This window comes from Drosophila hydei, unplaced genomic scaffold (genome assembly GCF_003285905.1).
Source record: "Drosophila hydei strain 15085-1641.00,03,60 unplaced genomic scaffold, DhydRS2 tig00000339-arrow-arrow-pilon, whole genome shotgun sequence".
NCBI classification, from domain to species: domain Eukaryota; kingdom Metazoa; phylum Arthropoda; class Insecta; order Diptera; family Drosophilidae; genus Drosophila; species Drosophila hydei.
Window position 1 is genome coordinate 800351 of NW_022045712.1, and position 22072 is coordinate 822422.

General features: G+C 45.0%; 4 protein-coding genes across 6 annotated transcripts; 2 read left to right on the forward strand and 2 right to left on the reverse strand.

Moving 5' to 3' along the window:
- Positions 1-238: 238 nt before the first annotated feature.
- On the forward strand, positions 239-1182 carry LOC111596829 (APOPT family protein CG14806, mitochondrial). The gene is made up of 3 exons (XM_023311199.2): positions 239-361; positions 427-693; positions 917-1182. Exons 1-3 carry the CDS (start codon positions 317-319, stop codon positions 1130-1132), a joined length of 528 nt encoding a protein of 175 aa, XP_023166967.1. The 5' UTR covers positions 239-316; the 3' UTR covers positions 1133-1182.
- Positions 1183-2089: 907 nt separating this feature from the next.
- Positions 2090-10804, reverse strand: LOC111596840 (histone-lysine N-methyltransferase trr). The gene is given in 12 exon segments (XM_030224032.1): positions 2090-2415; positions 2485-2667; positions 2735-2864; positions 2937-3532; positions 3595-4068; positions 4140-5130; positions 5254-6230; positions 6282-6503; positions 6948-7481; positions 7484-7610; positions 7645-9751; positions 9819-10804. Coding segments are annotated over 12 exon segments (7062 nt in total). The 5' UTR covers positions 10447-10804; the 3' UTR covers positions 2090-2322.
- Positions 10805-11069: 265 nt separating this feature from the next.
- On the forward strand, positions 11070-12060 carry LOC111596818 (39S ribosomal protein L16, mitochondrial). Its single transcript, XM_023311185.2, has 3 exons — positions 11070-11236; positions 11300-11365; positions 11428-12060. Exons 1-3 carry the CDS (start codon positions 11188-11190, stop codon positions 12042-12044), a joined length of 732 nt encoding a protein of 243 aa, XP_023166953.1. The 5' UTR covers positions 11070-11187; the 3' UTR covers positions 12045-12060.
- Positions 12061-12372: 312 nt separating this feature from the next.
- Positions 12373-22050, reverse strand: LOC111596823 (armadillo segment polarity protein). 3 transcript variants are annotated; one of them, XM_023311193.2, is made up of 7 exons: positions 21918-22050; positions 19723-19782; positions 16098-17737; positions 15746-15946; positions 15411-15683; positions 14329-14425; positions 12373-12857 (listed from the first exon to the last, which is right to left on the reverse strand). In XM_023311193.2, the coding sequence occupies exons 2-7, from the start codon at positions 19751-19753 to the stop codon at positions 12589-12591; spliced, it is 2511 nt and encodes an 836-aa protein (XP_023166961.1). In that variant the 5' UTR covers positions 19754-19782; positions 21918-22050; the 3' UTR covers positions 12373-12588. The 3 variants fall into 3 exon arrangements, with proteins under 3 accessions (XP_023166961.1, XP_023166960.1, XP_023166962.1); XM_023311192.2 differs by lacking the exon at positions 21918-22050 and adding an exon at positions 21436-21577; XM_023311194.2 differs by lacking the exons at positions 14329-14425; positions 21918-22050 and adding an exon at positions 21436-21580 and having other exon boundaries at positions 12748-12857.
- Between the last annotated feature and the right edge of the window lie 22 nt (positions 22051-22072).

A 22072-nucleotide genomic window follows, 5' to 3' on the forward strand; every position in this document is an offset into this window, starting at 1 on the left:
TAAGGGGTAATTACAATAAGACTCCAGTCTTTATGCAAGCTCAATAGTTAGTGTAAAAAGTACACTATTTTCTTATCAACAAAACGCTTTTATTTTCATATTTTTGAATAAGTTAGTGAGTTAGCGTTTTGGCGGCAAAACGTAGTGCCCCTCTTCTTTTCAATCAAGACATGCGCGGAGAGAGAGAGAGAGCCAGCAATCGAACTATCGTAACATAATCTTAATTATTCCGATAATTCTTGCTCATCACTAGTCGCGGCACTATTTACTTATATATATGTATATAAACACACACATGACAACTTAGTAAATAGAAATGAATAAAACCGTACAACCTCGGATACTCATAAGTTCCTTAAAAGTAAGTAGTGCATAGCTAAACCCTTTTAGATACCATTACTAACATAAATAAATGTTGTCATTAAGCACTGGCCACGCCGCTATGCAGCTGATCAGACACAGGCGCGCTCCGAAAAACGTTCTGTGAGCGTTGGTCTTACACAACCGCCGGATCCGCAGTTGGTAAAAACGGATTACGTTGGTCCGCCGGATCCGCAATCCAATCTGCGGCCCTATGTGCGGCATTACGATGAGAATGAAACGGAATTGGCCAAGAAATTACGTTTGTTACGCATTGAAGTTGAAAAATGGAATATGGATTTTTGGACAAAACACAACAAACGGTTCTATGAGGTTTGTTACGGTGAAGTTAATTTATATCATTCAGCTCACGCAAGCGAAAGGGAGAGAGAGTGGGAGAGAGAGAGAGAGACATAACGTAAGAGAGACGCATGAAACAGTACGTTTTACGTTCTATCTCTCTCACACTTCGGTGCACGTTTTCCGACTCTTTCTCATTTGTATTTATGTTAGTTGAAATTGTAGTTAATTTTTTGTTTTTTTTTTTTGGTTGCAGGAAAAAGAGGACTTCATACAATTGCACAAAATTAACGGAAACGATGAGATTAGCGCCGATCAAATGAGTGTTTTTTATAAATCGTTTTTAGATAAAAATAGACGCATCCATTTAATGTACAATATTTCATGGTATTTGAAAAATTTCGACATGCTCACATTAGCGTTTGCCGTAGAAGTGCAAAATTTATTAAATCGACTTAGGAGAAAGACGTAGCAACCACCCAGCGCAATCAACAACAGACAACAAAGTTTTTAACTTTAAACAAAAGTATATATATATATATACATCGATTTATATATATACTATATATATATTTAATGACATTTCGGTGTACATACAGTATGTAAATTGTTGAAATTTAGTTAAATTGTTTCACTACAAAGAAAACAAAGTTCATGTAAATATTATATAAATAAACAAAAATCCTATATATATGTATATATTTTATATATATATAGATATATATATATAATTTATATGCATATATATATATAATATATATATATATATATATATATATATATATATATATATATATATATATTGTTAAATGTTTTAAAGTGTTTACATTTACTTAAGAACTAAAGATACACTTGAATTGATAAATTTATGTTAAGATATAGAAATGAAATTAAGTAAAAAAATACATTCAGTTTTGGATGTACATTAAATAAATATTCTACACCATTTCGGAAGAGATTGTGTTTTCATTTTTCTTTTGTTTCTCATCCTCTTATACAGTCTCTCGTAACAGCAAAAAAAAAAAAAAGAAGAATTAAATAATAATAATAATAATAAAAACGAACGAAGGCACACCCAGGTCTGCTCTTGGCGTTTACAGGATTTGGGTAGAGAATATATATATAGAGATAGTTTTATATATTATATACGCACGTAATACATACGAATCATCAAGTAAGTAACATAAAATACATGCTTAAAATTTTTAACTACAAATATTTTATGCGTGAAATTTTAATATTTGTTTTTGTTATTTTTTTTGCATTTTTCCTTAAATTTTTGTTATTTTTTTGTTTCTTTGTTTAATTATACTACAAAACACGTTTGGCTTATGAGCAATAGGATACAAATTAGCTACAATATGCACGAAGGGCGCATTCATGGTCACATACATATATATATATATATATATATATATATATATGTGCGGATACATGCATATATATATCTAATAAATATATGTACATATATACTGCTTAAAGAATATACTATTTTGATGATGTGTGTTGGAGTACAACATGTGAATAACAACGAATCGAATCAACTTGTGTTCACTGGGTATGGGCAAGCAGCATCCGAACTCCATTTGTTGCTGCTGCTGTTTAATAATGTTGCTTCTGCTGGTGTTGTTTGCTGTTGTTGTTGTTGTTGTTTACTGGTATTTAATTCATCCACTTTCGACAATTGGGCGCACCACAAGCGCAGGGTATTTTGTGCGCATCATCCTCAATGTCAAACTTATAATCGTACGAGAGCTGTGCAACGAAACGACATTAAATATTAATTGAATGCTTCAGTATGTTATATACACAATGGGAATTCACCTCTTCGCCTCGATAGATTTTACGCTTAGCAAATATTATGATGCGCACATCACGATCGACCTCAACGATCTCTGTCACACAATTTGGATTGCAGGAGTGATTGATATAGCGCGCTAGACCGCCGCTCAATGTGGCATCGACAACGCGATCCTCATCCAGACGGAACATGTAAATACCACGATTCTGTTGGCAAACAATTCTCATATTAATATATATCAATACAGAGATAGAGAGAGACAGATTCACTCACCTTTGACTCATATTGCTTTTCACGTATCTCCGATACTTCAGTGCGTATTACCTCGCCAATATACTCTATGATCATCGTGTGCTTCTCGATGTCGCGTGCCGCATACAAGCCCAAGCCCTGGATCTTTGAACTGATACGGAGAAGAGAAAGAGATGCCATACATTTGATAGATGTTTGGTATATAGTCGCGTCTGTAGCTTACCGCGCCAGGTAGACGTTGTTGCGCCATTCCTGCTTCATCTTTTTGTACTGGGAACTCTTGGAGTGCACAAACTGTTTGCTATAGGGACACGCCACCTCGCCGGCAATCGCCGCCGAATTGGCCATGCGCTGGGTGCTGCAGCTGCCGGCGGTGCGCTGGGTGTGCGGCTTCCGCCAGACAAGCAGCTGGCGCTGTTTGGGCTCGGTGCGCGCCGCGCCGGACGGATTGATGGCTAGCGGGAATTCTAGCAACGGATTGCGTCCATATTTGAAGCGATAATCGGTGAGCGTCTCGATGCCCGGCAGGCTCTCCAAGATGCGCACAATCGCCGGCTCGGTTAGACCAAACAAATCCTCGCCGCTAATGTGCTGCGGAAAGAGCTGCAGCCACTTGTGCACCTTGCGCAACTGCTGAATGGGCTGCAAGATCTGTTGCCAGACGCCCGAGGCTGTGCTATCGCGGAACTCGCGATCCGGCTCCTTGTCGTTGCCATCGTGCACCTGGATGCGAAACTCTGGCCGGCAGCCGACCTCGGCAATGCTGCAGACATAACGACATCGTCGATTCGGCCGGCGCACGCACCAATAATAGCGGCTCTAAAGGAACAAGCAAACAGGTGAATCCATTGACAATTTCAATAGGTTGTGTGTGTACTTACCACCATATAGCCAATGGGATATATGTAGTGGGGCGTATGGAAGGCCTCCAGCTGATGCGGCAACAATTGACCCACATTGAGGAAGGTCATGTTGCCGACACGCAACAGATTGCTCAGCTCCGAATAGTGCATGACCGTGGCCACCTGACGATTCTCGTCCCGATCGACAAACACCCGCCGGTGCACCACAAACGAGCTGAGCTCGTTCTCAGTGACGCCCGCCGAGCTGTTTGCCGCATGGGCGCTGCAATGGACCGATTTGTTCTTGTAAAATATGCACTCCTCCTTGATAGCACAGGGCAGATGGTAGAGATTGCTGCAGCGCGACTTGAAGCACTTGATCGTTGCGCCCAGCTGGTGGCAGGCGCTGCATGCCTGATTGAGGCCTGACTGCAAGGCAGTCGGAAAGTTCATTAGCGCGCCGGAGACCGTCTCATAGACATCGTTCGACCACAAGGCGCAATTCAAATGCACCTGAAAATACAAATAAAATCATTTATAAATATGTATAAGAGATTGGATTTGCACATGGTATCGTGGCTCACCCATTTGTCCACATCGAAGTTGAGCAAGCGCGAGGGTCCATCGGCCTTGCCGTCACCGCGTTGATTGCAGAAAACGCATTGGCGCAAATCCTCTAGATTGTTGGGATTGAAATCTGTCTCCCAGACGGTGTTATTGGGCGCCGTTGCCTCGCTCTCCTGCTTGATGGCTGCAGATTCGGGCCCGGCTGCAAAGCAATCGGCGCTGTACCTCTTGATGATGCATTTGCGCTTCACTGGCGGCGTTGTTGGCGTCGATTCGCTCTGCGGCTGCTGTGGCTGCGACTGTTGTTGTTGCTGCTGTTGCTGCTGTTGCGACTGTTGCTGCTCCATATCAACGTCTTCGGGCTCGACCTTATCAATGGGCAACATGGTCATGAATGCATCCCCAGCAACCGGCAGCGCACTGGATGCAGACGACGATGTGGCCGTCGCCGAGGCCGTCGCCACCGACGCCGCCGTCGCCGTCGCCGTCGTCGTTGTTGCTTCCTCATCAACTGGCTCCTCCTTGCCGCGCCATTTGTACTGCGCAAAGCAGCTGCGATTGCAGAAGTAAGCATAGGGCGGCGGTGAGGATTTGCGCGGCAGCAGCGAACGCAGCATTGCCAGCATGGGCGATGGCTGCTCCTCGGGCAAATTCTGATGCGGCACACGCAGCCCAAAGGCGGCGATCACACTGCTGCAGCAACGGCACAGCTTGCGCTGTCCGGTGAGTATTTTGCGCAGATTGCCCTGACTAGTGACGGCAGCAACTGACAGACCCTGACCCAGCCCCAGCCCCTGGCCCTGGCCCGGCTCTGGTTCACTCGGCTCCTTGGCCTTGTCCGCTGCTGATGCATCGATCAGTTTGCAGGTTAACGCGGGTGTCAAGTGCAGTAGATTCGCCAAATCTCGCAGCACGCCGGCAATGTTGTCCGTTGCCGAGGTGTGCAGCGAGAGTATCACATTTTGGTTCTTCTGCTGGTAATTGTTGTTGTTGTTAATGTTGTTGTTGCTGTTGCTGTTGCAGTTGCTGCTGCTGGTGCTGCTGCTGCTACTGTTGTTGTTGTTGCTATTGTTGTTGTTGTTGCTGCTGCTGCTGCTGTTGCTGTTGCTGCTGCTGCTGTTGTGGCCCAACGACAGGCCCAGATCCAGCTGCTGCGCCTTGCGTAAGTCCTCGGCGCAGCTGCGCAGTAGCGGCGACACGCGCGTTCGCACAGCATTCGCGTCCATTGCCAGCGCCACCGGCGACATGCGTCCAGGTGCACAGCGCTGATTGCTATTGGTATTGAGCAGCACCAGGCCCGGATAGCGACTGAGACGTGACCAGGCCACGGGGCCATCCAAGCGCGTGGCTGCTGCCTGCTGATGTTGCTGCTGCTGCTGCTGCTGCTGCTGCTCAACGAGATCCGTCGTCTCCAGGTTGCAATCGCGCACTGCCGTTATCAAGCGCTGCAGACGTTCGCGCGGATTGCGCTGAATGTGCGTCGAGAACTCCTGATCGTAGAAGTCATTCTGTATGCTCGACAGCGAGCCGCCATTTGACGTCAGACTGCTGCTGCTGCTGTTGCTGCTGGTCAAGTTGTTGCTGGCATCGCCGCTGCCGCCGAAGCGTTCGCTATCGTATAGCGACTTGATGCTCGGATGTCGCAGATTGCCAATGCGGCCGAGCAGCTGATCGCAATCAACGCTGCTGCTGCTGCAGCTGCCACTGCCACTGCTGCTATCGTCCAGCTGTCGCTGCAGCTGAAGGGCACGCGAAATGGCCTTCAGCTTGCCGCCGCCGGCGGCGTTGCTGCCATTGCTGCCAAAGCAGGCGCCGTGGCCAATGAGAAAATTGCGATTGAGCAGCGGCTCGAGCACCTGCAGCGGCTGCATTTGACGTATGTGCGTCATCAGCTTCTCGGTAAATGCATCGTGATCCTCCTCGACCTTGGACAACTTGCGCACGCGCTTCTTCAGCATGGGCGAGCCCATGCCGGAGCTGCTGCCCGTAAGCAAATGCCCGCCGCTGGCCAGCGGACCACTCAGCTGCGCGTTGCCCGGCATATTGGTCAATTGCACCACAGCGCCGGCTGGCAATGTGCCGGGCATATCCCGCAGGCTGCTGGCAGCGGCAGCGGCGGCGGCAGCAGCAGCGGCAGCAGCTGCCGCGCCAGCAGCCGCATTCGCATTGCTGCGTCGCGGCCTCTGCGCCTCGCGCTTCCGTCGCTTGCGCTGCTCCACGGCCTTTGGCTCAGACAAGGCTGTGCCTGATGCGGCTGCCGCTGCTGCTGCGGCGGCGGCTGCAGCTGCTCCTGTTGGTGTTGGCGGTGCCTGTGGCAGCATTTGTTGTTGATGCAGCTGATGTTGCTGGTGTAGCTGATATTGCTGCTGCTGCTGCTGTTGTTGTTGTTGTTGTTGCTGCTGTTGTTGATGCTGTTGTTGTAGCTGATGTTGTTGCAACTGTTGTTGTTGTTGCTGCTGCTGCTGTTGTTGCTGCTGCTGTTGTTGCAGCAGCTGCTGCTGTGGTTGTTGCTGCAGCAGCTGCTGCTGTGGTTGTTGCTGTTGCTGTTGCTGCAACTGTTGTTGCTGTAATAGCTGCTGTTGCTGCAGCTGCATTTGCAACTGCTGCTGTTGCTGCTGCTGCTGTTGTTGTTGATGTTGTTGCTGCTGATGTTGTTGCTGCAAGTGTTGCTGTTGCTGTTGCTGTTGCAGCGTTGTCGGCGTTGCTATGCGCGCCTTTATCAACTCATGATCCACATTGTTGCTATGCCCCAAAGCAATTTCGCTTTTAAGTTCCTTTTCCTCAGCTTGTTGCTGTTGCTGCTGCTGCTGCTGTTGTTGCAGCTGCTGCTGCTGCTGCTGTTGTTGCAGCTGCTGTTGCTGTTGCTGCTGCTGCTGCTGTTGTTGCATGGGCAACTTTCGTTTCAGCGCCTCGCTGCTAATCAGATTCACATTTGCTGGCTTCTCCTGCAGCTTCCAGTTGTCGCTGTGCACTGGCGCGGGCAGATGCGGCTTCTCGGGTTCCGGCTGGGCGTGCGGCTCATCGTGCGGCTCAAGCTTGCTGAGCTTGATCAGCTCCTTGGTGGGCTTAGTCGTTATGGAAATGGTCACGTTCGACACTTGCCCCGTGCTCAGCTCATAAGATGGAGGCGGCGGCAGTGGCTCTGTCTTATTGCTCGGCTCAACAATCAGCGTGGGCAGCTTGCTGGTCACGGCGGGCATGGCCGAGGACGTGACTGTTGCTGCTGCAGCAGCAGCAGCAGCAGCAGCGGCGGCGGCGGCAGCAGCAGCTGCAGCTGTGGCTGACACGGGTGTGGATATGAACGAGGTTTCCTTGGATACAATTTGCACCGATTGCTTAAGTTGAGGCGCAGGCGGCGCAACAGCAACTGTTGCTGCTGTTGCTATTGGCGGTGCTGCTGCTGTCGTGGCAGTAATTGTTGCTGCCGCTGCTGTTGTTGTTGTTGTAGCTGCTGCTGCTGCTGCTGCTGGTGCAGACTCCTGCTGCTGCTGCTGCTGCTGCAATTCGAGCAGCTTTTGCGGCTCGACAACTGGTGTGGGCGTGGCCGCCTGACTAATAGCCACCATAGTGGCTGTTGTTGTCGTTATGGTATTGCAACTGCCGCTGCCGCTGGTATTGCTATTGCTGCTGCTCACGGCCGCCGGCACGGGCGGTATAACGGGGCGTGCCAATTGCGCCTCCAGCGAACTAACCAGACCCATGCTCGGCGCCCGCACATTGATGACCTTGCGCGCCGACAGCGGCGCCGATGTTATAGAAATCTGCTGCAGATTGTGGGTGTTGTTGCTGCTGCTGCTGCTGCTGGAGCTGTTGTTGCTGCTGCTGCTGCTGCTGCTGTTCTGCAGCAACTGCTTGAGCAGCGCATTGTTGGAATCATCTACACGCGCGTGCAGCGTGATGCGCTTCTCAGTGGCGTTGCCCAGCTGCTGCGCCTGCGGCTGCTGCTGCTGCTGCTGCTCCTCCTGCTGCTGTTGCTGCTGCTGTTCAGCTGGGAAATCCTTGTGGCTATCCGGCGGAGCGGACGCTTGCTTAACCAGCAACAGCTTCGGCTTCGACTCACTGTCGCCGGCATCGGCCTTCGATTCGTTCAGCTTCACCGCCTGCGCCTTTAGCTGCAGCTTGCCCACAGTCTCAGCGTCCAGCGAGTTGAAGGGCTGCATTTGCAGCGTTGCGCCGCTATTCGCCGATGTCGTTATCATTTTGGGCTTCTGCTGTCCCATCGCCGTCTTGGACACCACCAACGAGATATTCTTCTGAATGGATATGATGGGCCGTGTGCAGAGCGTGGCGCCCGTTGCTGGCTTCGGCAGCGAGTCGTCAGCTGCACCAGCTGCTCCCTGCTGCTGCTGCTGCTGCTGCTGTGGCGCCTGCTGCTTGAATATATTTATGCTGGGCGTGCAGTGCAGTTGACTCTTGTCCAGTGGCTTGATTACCACGCTGTTAATTTTGCCAAACTCGGTGGTGACATCGCCGCCATCCATTGATTTGCTCTTGTTTAGCAATATCTTTTGTATATTCTCGCTGTAGGTGATTGTTTTCGGCTGCTGCTGCAGCTGCTGTTGCTGCTGCTGGTCGTGTGATTCGCCATCGTGCTGTTGCTTGTCCTGCTGCTGCTGCTGCTGCAGCATGGTAAATGTTTGACCCGAGTTAGTTGGGGTTATTGTGACAATGCTGCCGGCGCCTGGCTGCTGTTGTTGCTGCTGTTGTATCTGCAGCTGGAGATGTTGCTGCTGCTGGAATTGCATCGACATCTTTTTGCTAACCACCTTGGCGGTGACGATTTTGGTAGTGGCAGGTTTGATTTGCACATTGGCAAACGAGACGATGGTTGTTGGATTCTTGCGTGACTTGACCAGTTTGAGGTTTAATTGTTGTTGCTGCTGATGCTGATGTTGATGCTGATGCTGCTGCTGTTGCTGGGCCGTCACCGTTGCCGTCGTCACAGCGGTGGCCTGCTGTTTGCTTTCAACAATTGTTGCACCACCAGCCGTTGTGGCACCGCTCGCACTCATAAATTGCCCGCCCTGCAGTATTTGCGGCTTTAGCAGCGGCACCGATATCATCTTATTGCCAATGGACACCTTGGCCGTTGTCTGCGTGCCCTCCGCCAGCTTCTTGGCGTTCACCATCACCTGCTGACCCTTGTACTTTGTCTGAAAGCTAACGCGATTCAGCAGCGTTGTTGTCGTTGTTGCCGTAGCTGTGCCCGTGCCCGTTGTTGTGCCACTATTGAACATGTTGTAGCTGCCTGGTTGTAGCTGCGCTGACGTCGTTGACTTTTGCGTCATGTTACCAGTGACTATGGTGCTGCTGGCAATACTGTTGCTGCTGCTGCAGCTACTGTTGTTGTTGTTGTTGTTACTGCTGCTGCTGCCGCCACTGCTGGTGTTGTTATTCGTAACTGTTGCTTCGTGTGTTGCCGCAGGCTTCAGCTCAGCCGTTGTTGTTGCTGGCAGCAGCACATAGTCAAGCTCCTGAATGGTCACCGTTTTGCCTAGCTGCTGCTGCTGCTCGCTGCTGTTGCCAGGCGTCTGCTCACCGCTTGGCTCTATCGATATAATGGAGGCTGTGGAGGAGGATGAGGAAATTGATGCTGTTGTGACATCTTTTTTGGTAAAGCTGGCATAAGCTGCAATACAATATGTATGAATTTAATGCAATCATTGCAAACACTTCTCAACTTAGGCGCTACTTACTTTGCTTTGGGTTGTTGCTATTACTGATGTTACTGTTGCTGCTGCTGGCGTTGCTGTTGTTGATGATGGTCGCGGTGGTGGCGGACGACTCCTCTGGCTTGATGGCGTTCATTTCACAGACGATTATTTGATCATCCCGTTGCTCCCAGCAGACGTCAGCAGAACTTGCAGCAGCGGCAGCGGCAGCAGCAGCAGCAGCGGCAGCAGCTTCTGTCTTGGCATTCGAGTGACTAACAAAATTGCCGCCAATGCTGATGTTTGTTGTTAGTGGCTCGTCCGTTGTTATTTTATTTGTTGCAGTGTTTGTGGATGATGCTGCCACTACCACGGCTGCTACTGCTGTTGCTGTTGTTGCTGCTGCTGCTGCTGTGGTTGTTGTTGTTGTTGTAGCTGTAGCTGTAGCTGCACGTTGTTTGGCGGGTAAACTGGTTGTGGGCGTACATATAACAATATCGCGCTTTATTTTCTTGCGATTCGGATCATCATTGTCGTCCACACTGCTGCGCTTTTGTATAGATATTGAATTAAAATTGAGCGCTGCCGTTGCAGATGTTACACGTTCGGGTTTCGCTTTTTCGGCGGCAGCAGCCGCAGCAGCAAGCGATGTTGTCACTTTCGATATATTCATAACAACAAACTAAGCGGCCAAACACATTTAAACGCTAGCAATTGTTGCTCAATGCACTTGGATATGGAGTTCTATTTGTTTGTATGTACATATAGAGAATGTTTCAAAACATACACTATTTAGACAAAAAATGATTTTTCGTGTATGCGCAGGGTATCCTAAACTTTAAGCAGTGATAATATATGAAGAAAAATACCACACTTTGACAGCGTTGCATTTTTCGATAACAATATGTACACACACCCACACGTAAATACCTCGTTTCCATCAAGAAAAGCAAATGCAAATTATATACCTGCATATGCTGCAACCTGTACAACTATATTGAGCTTGGCAACATGTGTGGCAATACTGTACTTTTTACTGTTTCAAATTTGTTAATGTAATCATTTCCCTTGCTTGTTTTCAGAATATACAAAATATTAATATATCGCCTACCATCATTAAATTATATATACGATAACGAAAAATGTACGGTAACGCTTAAAACAGTGTTACTACAATAAAAAAGTATGTATTATAATTAAATATTAATATTACATACCAAAATAAAAAAAAAAAGAAATCAAGATTTAGTTTTTAATACAATTATTTATTAATACAAATAATTGAATGCTAGACAATTGTAAAGAATTTTTAAAATTATTGCCTCGACTGTCTGGCAACGCTGCGCTGATGCAACCAGCAACAGAACAAATTCATGGATTCACGATTATATTAAATATATATTAGAAAACAAACATGTGGTGCTTAAAAACGGTCAGTCAACTATTCAAAAACAGCATAACATGTAAGAGCACATTATTGCACGCAGCCAGAGATATAGTTTGATTCAATATCATTTCATTTACAGCTGCCAATGTGAACTACAATTGCGTAGCCGGCCTCAAATATTTCCCACCGCCAGTCAAATATGAAAGTATGCCGTAATATAGATCGCGTATAATAAGTATTTTATTAAATTGTGGCTCGATATTGCAGATATCGAGAAGGTGGATCGACCCAAGCTGCGTATCATGGAGCGCATGCCCCAACTGCCGCCCAACCTTCGACCGCCCAAAATGCAAAAACGTTTGCGTTACATGCGCGGACCCGAGCTTGTCCACAACCAGCTGCTGCACAAGCAATATGCGATCATTGCCACTGGTGGCGGTCGTCTGCGCTGGGGCCACTACGAAATGATGCGTCTGACCATTGGTCGCAAGATGAACGTGAACACAATGTTTGCCACATGGCGTGTGCCGGCGCCTTGGCAGCCGATCACCAAGAAGGGTCAAGGCCAGCGCATGGGCGGCGGTAAGGGCGCCATCGATCATTACGTGACCCCGATTAAGGCGGGTCGTGTCATAGTGGAAATTGCTGGCAAATGTGAGTTCATCGAATGCAAGGGCTTCCTACAGCAGGTGGCCAATCAGTTGCCATTCCAGGCTAAGGTTGTCTCTCAGCAAATGCTGGATGAACAGCAGGTCGAGGAGGAGCAATTGGCACGCGAAAACCAAAATCCATTCACAATGAAATACGTTATACAAAACAACTTAAATGGTTGCCATCGATGGCTGTCGCCAGTGGATCACAAGTGGTTCGGCAAGCATTTATAAATAATCGATGTATGAGCTAAGTAAATGTTTTAATAAAACATCAAATTGTTGTGTTTGGCTTAAGTACAGTGCTCACTCGCCTGAATTGCATTTCACATTGCATTGCAGAAGACAATAAGGCGTTTCGCTTAGCTACCGCCTACTGTATGTAAAACAGACACTAGATACCTAGTGCGTTATCGATAGCAAGTGTTCCATTGCCAGTCGTTTGCCTACATTTATCGTTTTGCATTCAAAAGAAAGACAGAAAGAGAAGGAAATACATAAATGCTGGACAATCAGCTAAGTTTGAATTTGAAAAACGTTTTTTTTTTTTAATTTATGATTCTATTGCAAACATTCGTTTAATTTCCATTTTTTGTTTTTGTGTATATGGGTAATATGTAAGATTTCGCACTTTATATATGTTTGTTCTGCTTTATGTTAATATATAATGTAATGTGTGTATTTTAATTGCACGACATTGTTAATCGCCGTCGCCGTCGTAGTCGTCATTTTCATCTTGCATCATCAGCATGATCATCGTGCTCATTATCATCTGTGCTTAACAGTCGGTATCGTACCAGGCAGCCAAGTTATTGTTGTCATTGGGTGGCGTGGGCATGGCATCCAAATCAAAGTTCAAAGCGCCCGCATCAATCTCGCCGACATCCATGTCCATGGAGTAGGGCGATGTAGGTGCCCCACCAGGCGGTGCTGCGCCACCGGCACCAGCACCACCGCCAACAGCATTGCCAGCAGCGCCAGCACCACCACCTACTGGACTGCTGATTTCGAGACCTTGCATTGAATCTATTGGTAGAGTATCATATCCTGCACGAATGAGAGATCAAATAAAATAATTAAAACAAGTCGATAGGCGAGAGCTGAGCTAAACACATATTCGAATATATATATATATATATAGATATATATCTACTGACATGATATAATAGATAGTACATGCTTCATTTTCATTCATCTTTACATATATATTTGATTGTTCATTCAAGAAGCGTGCAAAATTAATGCTTAATCAATGTCAACATAAACGTAATAAATAATATTTAGTAAATTGTTAAAGAACTGAAATTGTTGAGGGCGTCTCCTGCTTTAAGTCAAAGTTGTGAGTTTGTGTGTGTGTGTGTGTGTGAGATTATGGTAAATGTGTATGAGTTCAAGAATCTAACTTGGCTTGCTCTGGCTATGAGAATGGAACACGAAAATATGAAAGCCTAGAAGACAACTATTTATCCACTTACTAAAGGATTTGACATTAATGATAACGCAGTGCATGCGATTTCGACTCGAAATTAAGTGTTTTACTGGTAAAGATCATCCCTATTCTATATACTTTATTCTACTGTCAATTACTATATGAGGTTTAGAGCAGAGACAGTTAAAATTATTGGCGGATGGTAGGGTTTGTAACTAACTAAACAGACGCAAAGAGAAATGAAGTAAGTTTCAATGAATTTGGATGTATACACACACACATATATACATACATATATGTGTGTGGCACATTCTACGTGCAAATTGGTGGAGTAAATGGATGGTGGTGATAGCGACTATGTCTGGGGATTTGGAACAGGGCACATAAATATTAAACAGGTGTCAAGCATAGGGATTCGAAGATTCAAGAAAAGTTCACATGATCATCATAGGCAATCAATTGGAACTGGTTCATGTGAATTTCCCTTTTGCTTTCGATGAATTGTGTAATGTTATCGAGTTATGGGGACAACACTTGTGTATTAATCGATAAGACATTGAAATATATATATATTTATGTATATGCATAACGGTTAATCACTTATGATTGTACAAATCGATATGTAGGTGCACTCATGTCTGAAATAATCGATTAATAAAGGCACGTATGCAATAATCGACCAACGATACTTGTTCAGCAATCGCTTAGACACTTATACGTATGTAATAACTGTTAATAAGGACACTTATATACTAATTGATTAATGATGAGATAACGGATGGCTCCTGAGGGTGTGGGGCCAGGGGTTAAGTGTTAGCTACAGTGAGGTGTTGGGGGAAAAGTTGTCTTCAATCGTAATTTGCTTTTTCTTTTGTATTTTTGCTTAGCTAATCCATTTGCGTCATCTTTTGGTTTCGGCTTGAACAAATAGTGAATAGAAACACGCACATTCATACAATATGATTAATTGCAATTAAATGAGGGCGGGGCAAGGGTTGGGGGCGAGGCTTGGCTGGGTTAAGATTTGCGATTGATTAGTGTTGACTGTAGATCCTTAAAGCCGTAGTAGGTGGAAGCGAGCATACATACCTTGCTGATGGAATGCGCGACCTCCGTGCGAACTGTGCACACTGGGCGGACCTTGTCCGTACAGGCCCTCATATGCTTCTTCGGGTCCAAGCATATCCTGTGATCGTGATCGTGAACGTGATTGTGTTCGTGTACGTGTTCGTGTTCGTGTTGTCAATTTAAATGTATTTTGTGTGTGAGTATACGAAAAGTGGGTTGATTGGTTGGTTGGTTGGTTGATTGGTTGGTGTGTGTGTGTGTGGGTGTGTGTGTATGTGTTATTTTTTCATTTTTTTTTATTTTTGGATGGATCAGAAGTGAAAAGTTGTTAGGAAATAGAGAAGAGACACACAGACACAGAACACGGGTTGTTGTGTTGCGTTTATGTGTGTGTGTGAGAGACAGAGAGAGAGGATGCGCAGTTGATAGTGTTTGTTGTTGTTGTTGTTGTTGTTGTGCGTGATGCAAGTGAGTTCGGTCGATGTGTGTGATTGGTGTTTGGTTTGTTCGATTTCGGTTTTTTTTTTGTTTTTTTTTTTTGCACACAAACAAAACATAATGTAAGAAAAAAAGAAACGAAATAAATCAAAATACAAATTAATTACAAAATCAAAATTTAAACAGTAATTAGTAAACATATTTAAATAAAAATAGCTAAATAATGTATAAATATTATATATATATATATGGTAATAAATCAAGGCCATCATTTACTTTGATCTTATCGAGGTTGAAATTGTTCTTTTCTTGTTTTTGTTTTTCTTAGGTCAATTGAGGAATCGTAGTTGATGCAATCAAAGTCTACTTAAAACTAACATTAAAAATGATTCGAAAACAATTCATAATTCGATACAATGCTGATAATTTGTGTAGTATATATATATATATATATATTATATACATGATTGATCTGCTGCTTACAAATAGTTTCAGTTATATATGTATTGCTACAGATGTTTATGTACAAATTTGTGGAGTTTTGGGGATCGAAACATAAATTTGCGAAATGTATATACAAATATTGAAATGAAAATAGGAGCCCAAGTGAAGTCAATAGATAGGTCTACGTCTAGTTTGGAACCGGAAGCGGAAGCGTTACGCACCTGTAAGTCTGGACCCATGCCGAGGTCAGCGTTGGCCCAGATGTTGTTCTCTTCGCGTAGCAGCGAGTTGGTCAACTCAATGGAGAGACGCTTCTTGTAGTCCTGCGGCTTGTCCTCGCTCATGCGGAACAGCACGGCGGCTGCATATGTGGCCACGCCCTCGTTGCGCGAATGCAACAGATCGGTGAGCGGTCCAGTTGCGCCCTCCTGTTCGATGATCTCGGCGCCCTCCTTATCGGCAGCCAGCTCACAGAGCACGCCAGCAGCCACGCGCTGCAAATGCACAATTTCAGTTATCGATTGCAATTCCAGAGACACACCTTGGCCACACTCACCTGAATGTTCTCGATTTCGTTGAAGAGCAAACGCACAAAGATCGGTATAACCGACTGTTGGCGTATGAGAGCACGATTGTGCGATTCGCGCGCAAGGATATGCAAGGCGCCGACAGTTCCCTCGACAATCTCCTCCATCCGAACGCCATCGGCATATGCAGATGGCTGCTGCGACCCAGTGGTGGCAATAGACGAACGTTGCTATATAATGCAGATAATAAACATATACATAAAGATACAGATTGAAGAGGAGGAGCACCTCCTCTTCAGCTAGTCTATGGCGATCCACTCATCAAGAGAATGCCTGGGAAACTATCGAATACGACTGCACTGAGACTCTGCTTCTACTTACACGTTCTGTGTCCTGGAATGCACGCATCAGGAGACGCACAAGATGGTGTATGGCGCCGTGTTCGCGCAACGGCGCGTGATTGGCCGGGCAGAGGGCCAGATTGCGAATGAGTCCGATGACGGCCTTGATGAGGGGCCAACGCGATGGTGGATGCAATAGCTTCACAATTACGGATAGGCCGTAATTGAGACGCACCGCATTCTGGGCGAGCTCCGAGTCGACATGACGCGAGGTTAGATGACGCAGAGCGCAGACGGCCGGCTCGGTGATCTCCTCGCGATCGCCGGCATTGATGATGGTGCGAACGAGCGCATCGACGCCGCCCACTTGGCAAACGGTCGCCTTGTTGCGCTGATTGTTGCAAGTCAAATTCGAGAGAATGCCGGCGGCACAGGTGACCACATTGACATCCGTTGAGCCCAAGACCTGGACAAGCGATTGAAGCAGTGCCTCCAGTCCCTCCACCTTGGTGGCAGCGTCCGACAGATTGCGCAGCGTCCAGAGGCAATTCTGGACGAGACGTGGCGACATATTGCCCAGATGCATGGCCAATGCCTGCATGCCGCCAGCATCAACAATTGCCGGCTTGTTGCTGGAGCACACCGAGAGCACCTTTAGCACACGCGATGTGGTCCACAAGAGCTTCTCGTAATCGTAGGAGCGCATGATGCGTACCAGCTCATTGGGTCCGCCGGAAGCGAGAATGATGAGCTTGCTCTCCTGATTGCCATAGGCCAGAATCTGCAGGCAATCAGTCACAATGGCCAAGAACTTGACATTGTTGCGTTGCAAGAGCGTCACCATCTTCTGGAGGCCACCGGCCAAACGTACGGCCATCTTGGAGCCGTCCTGATGCAGCAGTAGATTGTGCAGCGTGGTGATCGCATAGAAGAGCACGCTCTCAACGGGCGAGGAGAGCAGCTTGACGAGAGCCGGTATGCCGCCGCTCTTGAAGATGGCCAACAGACCCTGGCGATGGTGCGACAAATTGTGGAGCGTGCCGACAGCTGCCTTGGTGCTCTCCAGATCGTTGCTATTGGAGATGGCGCGCACGAGGGCGGCCACCATCTGGGGACTGTTCATGATGGCGTGGCGAGAAGCCTCCTTTTTGGATAGCTGATGCACCATCATGGCTGCCTGCGAGACGACCACCTGATCCTCGTCGTTCAGCAGCTTGATCAGCTCCGGTATGGCGCGTGTGGCCAGTTCAGCGTCGTCCTGGTAGTTGATCAAATTGACGACCGCATGCTTAAGCATCTGTGAGGGCTCCGATAGGCGCTGTACAGCGGTTGGCTGCTGTGGATCAAACTGTGTTGACGGTATCTCGATGCCCTCCTCGAGCGTCTCTGGGAACATGGCGGCGCGTACGCGTTGCGACCGTGTCTGGCTCAGCTGTTGATTCATATCATCCACCTGATCCTGTGTAAAGTTCTGCGGAAATCCGGTGTCCAAGTCGAACATTAGCGGATCGCCCTCCATCTCCTCATCCTCCTTGCCGGATAACGATGGCACCTGGGTGACAGCGCCCGAATGTATGCCAGAATCACCCAAATAGGAGTTCTGTTGCCACATCAGCGTCTGCTCCTTGGCCGACACCATTGGTGGCAAGTCCGGCGGATTATATTGATTATTATGGGACACTGCAAAAGATAATTATGCATAAGATATAACAGAATGTTGTGGCAAATCCTGACTAGACTACACTGGAAGCAGTGTCGACATTATCCTTTAACGGGACACCCATTTACTCGCCTCAGCAGCTCAAACACTCTTCCGCAATATCCTGACAGCTCAATATCCTTCAAGATACTCAGCCAACAAACACATTTTTATTGGATTTGCATTTCCGTTGCGGAAATAACAAGTGCACTTCATATCTAGGATTAAAGCCGATTCTTCCTCTCGCTACCGCGCTCTTTCTCTAATGGGTTAAAGAGGAGACGGGCGCAAAGGCGATGTCTGGCTTCTTGTCGGATTTGAAATGCGACACGATGACAAGCGAAGTGACAGCAAAAAGAGAAGTGGAAACAGCAACTGAAACAGGAATGTGACAGGATGGGGCTGCAGGACATTTTTTGCATATTATAAAAGCGACGGCCCCTTTCAAAATTAAAAGAAACGTGCACCAATATTTATAAAGGAATATATATATATATGGATATATGGATATATCTATATATATATATATATATATATATTATATGTGCATAAAAAAAGACGTAACCATCAGTGTCGTTTGTGTCTCAACGAGCAATCAAAGCCAAAAAACGCTGCCAGGACAAATGACTCAGTTCCAAGGGTTGCTGCTTCTCAGCTGTCTCTGTGTGTGTGTGTGTTTGTGTGTGTAGCATAGGGCGATAAGCGAGCTCCAAATGCGTTGGGCGTTTTGTTTGCCACTTTGCCTTAATTATGCCTGCTCAGCAATTCGCTTTGTTTTTGAATTTGCGCTATTTATGCGCTGCAACTGGCAGTCGACGACGACGACGGCGGCAGCGAGGTCCTTGAGGCCTTGAAGCCTCTATTCATGCATATTTCCCAGATCGATTAAACGCACTTTGTGCCATATTCTCAGGCGGGTCTAAGAACGCCCTTCAGTCAGCCCTACGACCACTGCGCGCCGCTCTAATTAAATTGTTCAGTACAAATCTGAAATAAGTCCCAAACGTGCGCCAGCAAGTGAAGTAGAAACGAAAAATACATATATGCATGTATGTATGTACGTACTTTTATACATACATACATATATCTGGAAGAGTTAACGAGCGTGTGCGAGGGAGATGGCTCGAAGAAACAGCACGAGAGCACACGCACACACCCACCCACACCCACACGACCCAAACCAAACGAATTGCAAATGAAGTGGCAGCAACAACAAGAACAAGCAAACAACAACAGCAGCAGGAGAAGCTGTGGTTGAAGCAAAAGCAACAACTGCCGTTACAAAGCGCAATTTGCAAAGGCAGCAAGAAAAAAAAAAGAATGTTGAAAGCGCAAAGAGCAAAATGAACAAGTTGGCAGGGATGGCCGCACTCAAGCAGAAGGAGAGATGCATTACAGCTCAAATAAAAAAAAAAGAAGATATGTATATAAAAGAAATACTGACAAAAGAACATAAACAACAATGGCGTCCGATAGATTCATTTGTTGTTGTTGTTGTTGTGCACTGGAGCGAGCTGGCTCACTATTTGTTAGCTATATTCGATTACTACAACTACGCTTTTGCCGCTGCAAAATAATCGTTTGTCAATGGCCATTGAGGCGAATATGTGCTGCAGCTCTGTGCAAAAACATTGATTGGGTTCCAGCCCCGCCCTAACACTGCCTCTGTCCCTGCCACAAGCCTTTTACATTTTGATTCAGTTGCAGTGAACAAGACCGGGAATGCGAGTGCAGAGTGAACCACTTATACAATGTAAAAGAGAGATAAGTTCTTTAATCATTTCCGCAGGCTTGAGAGAACTTTACAGTTATACTGTTACAACCTATGAGCAATTGAACTAGTTGAAGGATTGCTGAATTGCAACTGGTCAAAAGGAAGTCAAATTTAATTAATATTAATTAATGTAATGGTAATTTCCACACTTATATCGGTAAATTATTTATTGTTATAAATTTAGAGACTTACTTGTACGGTTCTGGGCTGGCATGTAACTCATCTTGGTGATTTAGGCGATTTACACCACACCTAAAATAAAAGAAAAGAAGAAAATATATACAAAATGGTTTAAGATGGCCAAACGCTGTCAGTAAATACGATTTCTGTACTTTTCTCTCCTTCAACCGGCTTCCTACCTGCATAAGCCTAAGCTCTATATATACATATACACAAGATTTATGTACATACATATATACTTATAAACATTGATGCTTAATCGTTTCTATGGCCCTTATTTAGCGCTAAATGCTTTCATTCACAAAATTTCCAGAAAATTGAAGTAGTTATGAGCGTATGAGCAAGTATGTATATATGTATGTATGTGCATTACATTAACATTGACATACTCTGCACTTAAAAATTTTAGCGTGAGAGCTGCTGACTCAAATTTCAGAGGAAGAAAACGTGAGATGGAACACTAACTCCCTCAACTTATACTCTCACAACAGCAGGTAACACGAGCATCGTTACTCACTTCTTATACTGTATAAGCTAAGCGCACAGACACACACATATGTATACCTATATGTGTGTATTTGTACGAACAAACATGTATTTCCGTTTTGAGACGTAGCGGCGCAAACAAAATATGCTAAGGTGCATAGTTTAGATAGTGCGTACGTACATTTGTATGTTCATGTATATGTGTGTGCATGTAGGGCAACAAGCTTAGATTTTGAAAATTACCTGCAATGTGAAGAGCACAGCTACAAACCTGACGCACTTAAATCACGCAAAAAAAAAACTATTTTAATTCAGCACAGCTTCCAATTACTTCTTTTTAATAATTCACTGAGAAAAAAAAAAACAAAATATTTGTATGTAGTCGAGTTTTCACTGCTTTGCCTATTTTTTTTTTTTTTTAAGGCAAGCCTTGTACTGGTTCTAAGCACACGCAGCCAAAGAAACGAACGACCAGCACCGAACGAAGCAGACAAGTGACTGGAAAACAGTGAGAACGACGCCGTAGCGGCCGCGTTGCACGCATATACATACATACATTGTGCAGCGAGAGTGAGCGAGATGATGGGAAAGAGAGAGAAAGACTGTGTGTACATAAGTACACAAGACAGAAACTCCAATGCAGCTTAACAGTGTTGCCATATGCTGCGATACAAAATGGTAATAAAAGACATATTTGCATACCTTTTCTTGGAAACCGTTTCTGGTTTTGATTATTTTTGATGACAATATTTAAAAATAATCTCATGCACATATATCCAAGTACTTCTTTATATTCATATATATGTTTTGTGTACATGTACATATGAATGTGTGTATGTTTTATGCTGCGCAGAAAGCTGTCAGCTCCCTTCTGCACGCATACATATATACATATGTATGCCATACATACCATCGAAATACATAGTGGTCTTTATTCTAATGTGTATTTATAAATGAATACATAGTAAATGCATATATACTAAAGAAATGAATACCACTTATGTAGCTATCTTTGTTTATGTTTACAACATATTAAACAATATGGAGATTCCATACATAAATACATACATGCAACTGCCAGTGTTTATGGCTGTATATGTGAATCTACCACACCCCCGCTAGTTGCTTGTTTCCCTTGGTCATAAGCAACTTTCTTACGTTTCTTTTTATACCATTTTTTCTACATAAACCTTCTTAATTTTTGTTTTACATTAAAATTAATTAACATTAACTACTTACCGCGTCAATAGGAATTAAGTCTGCTTAAAAGCAGGTTTTATTTATTTTCTCGCACTTAAATACACGAAAATTACTAAATATTTTCCAGCGAAAACTAAGTATGTGTGTACATAGAAAAGACCTGCAATACCTTCAACGATACTATCGTTCGATTGGCTTAGTTATCGCAATTATTGTACTTATTATCGATTATTTAACGTAATGTACTCGATATAAATTTTATTCACTTTTTGTTATTTTCACTTTTTTGTTTGTTTTTAAAGTTAAAGGTAACTATAAACGTTTGATGAATTCAATGACCAATTGATTTTAAGAAAAATGATAGTAGTTTCAAATCAGATTTGGTTCATTTGTATTTAAGTACTTTTGTATGTTTGTGTGTCATGTATATCCCATTGAGTATGTCAACAATCCACTTGTATTTAACTTAATAATACATAAGAAATATTATTTATAAAATATTTAATAAATGTATTACTTACCGTGTCAACAACAAAATTCTCTGCTGTGACGCAGGACTTATACACAAAAGTGTATGCACCGTATAAATATAGCTTATAAACAAATTCTTTGCAGCAAACACTAATTGTTTGTATTAGAGATGGCTTCAATACATCTATCGATAGCAACAGTGTAC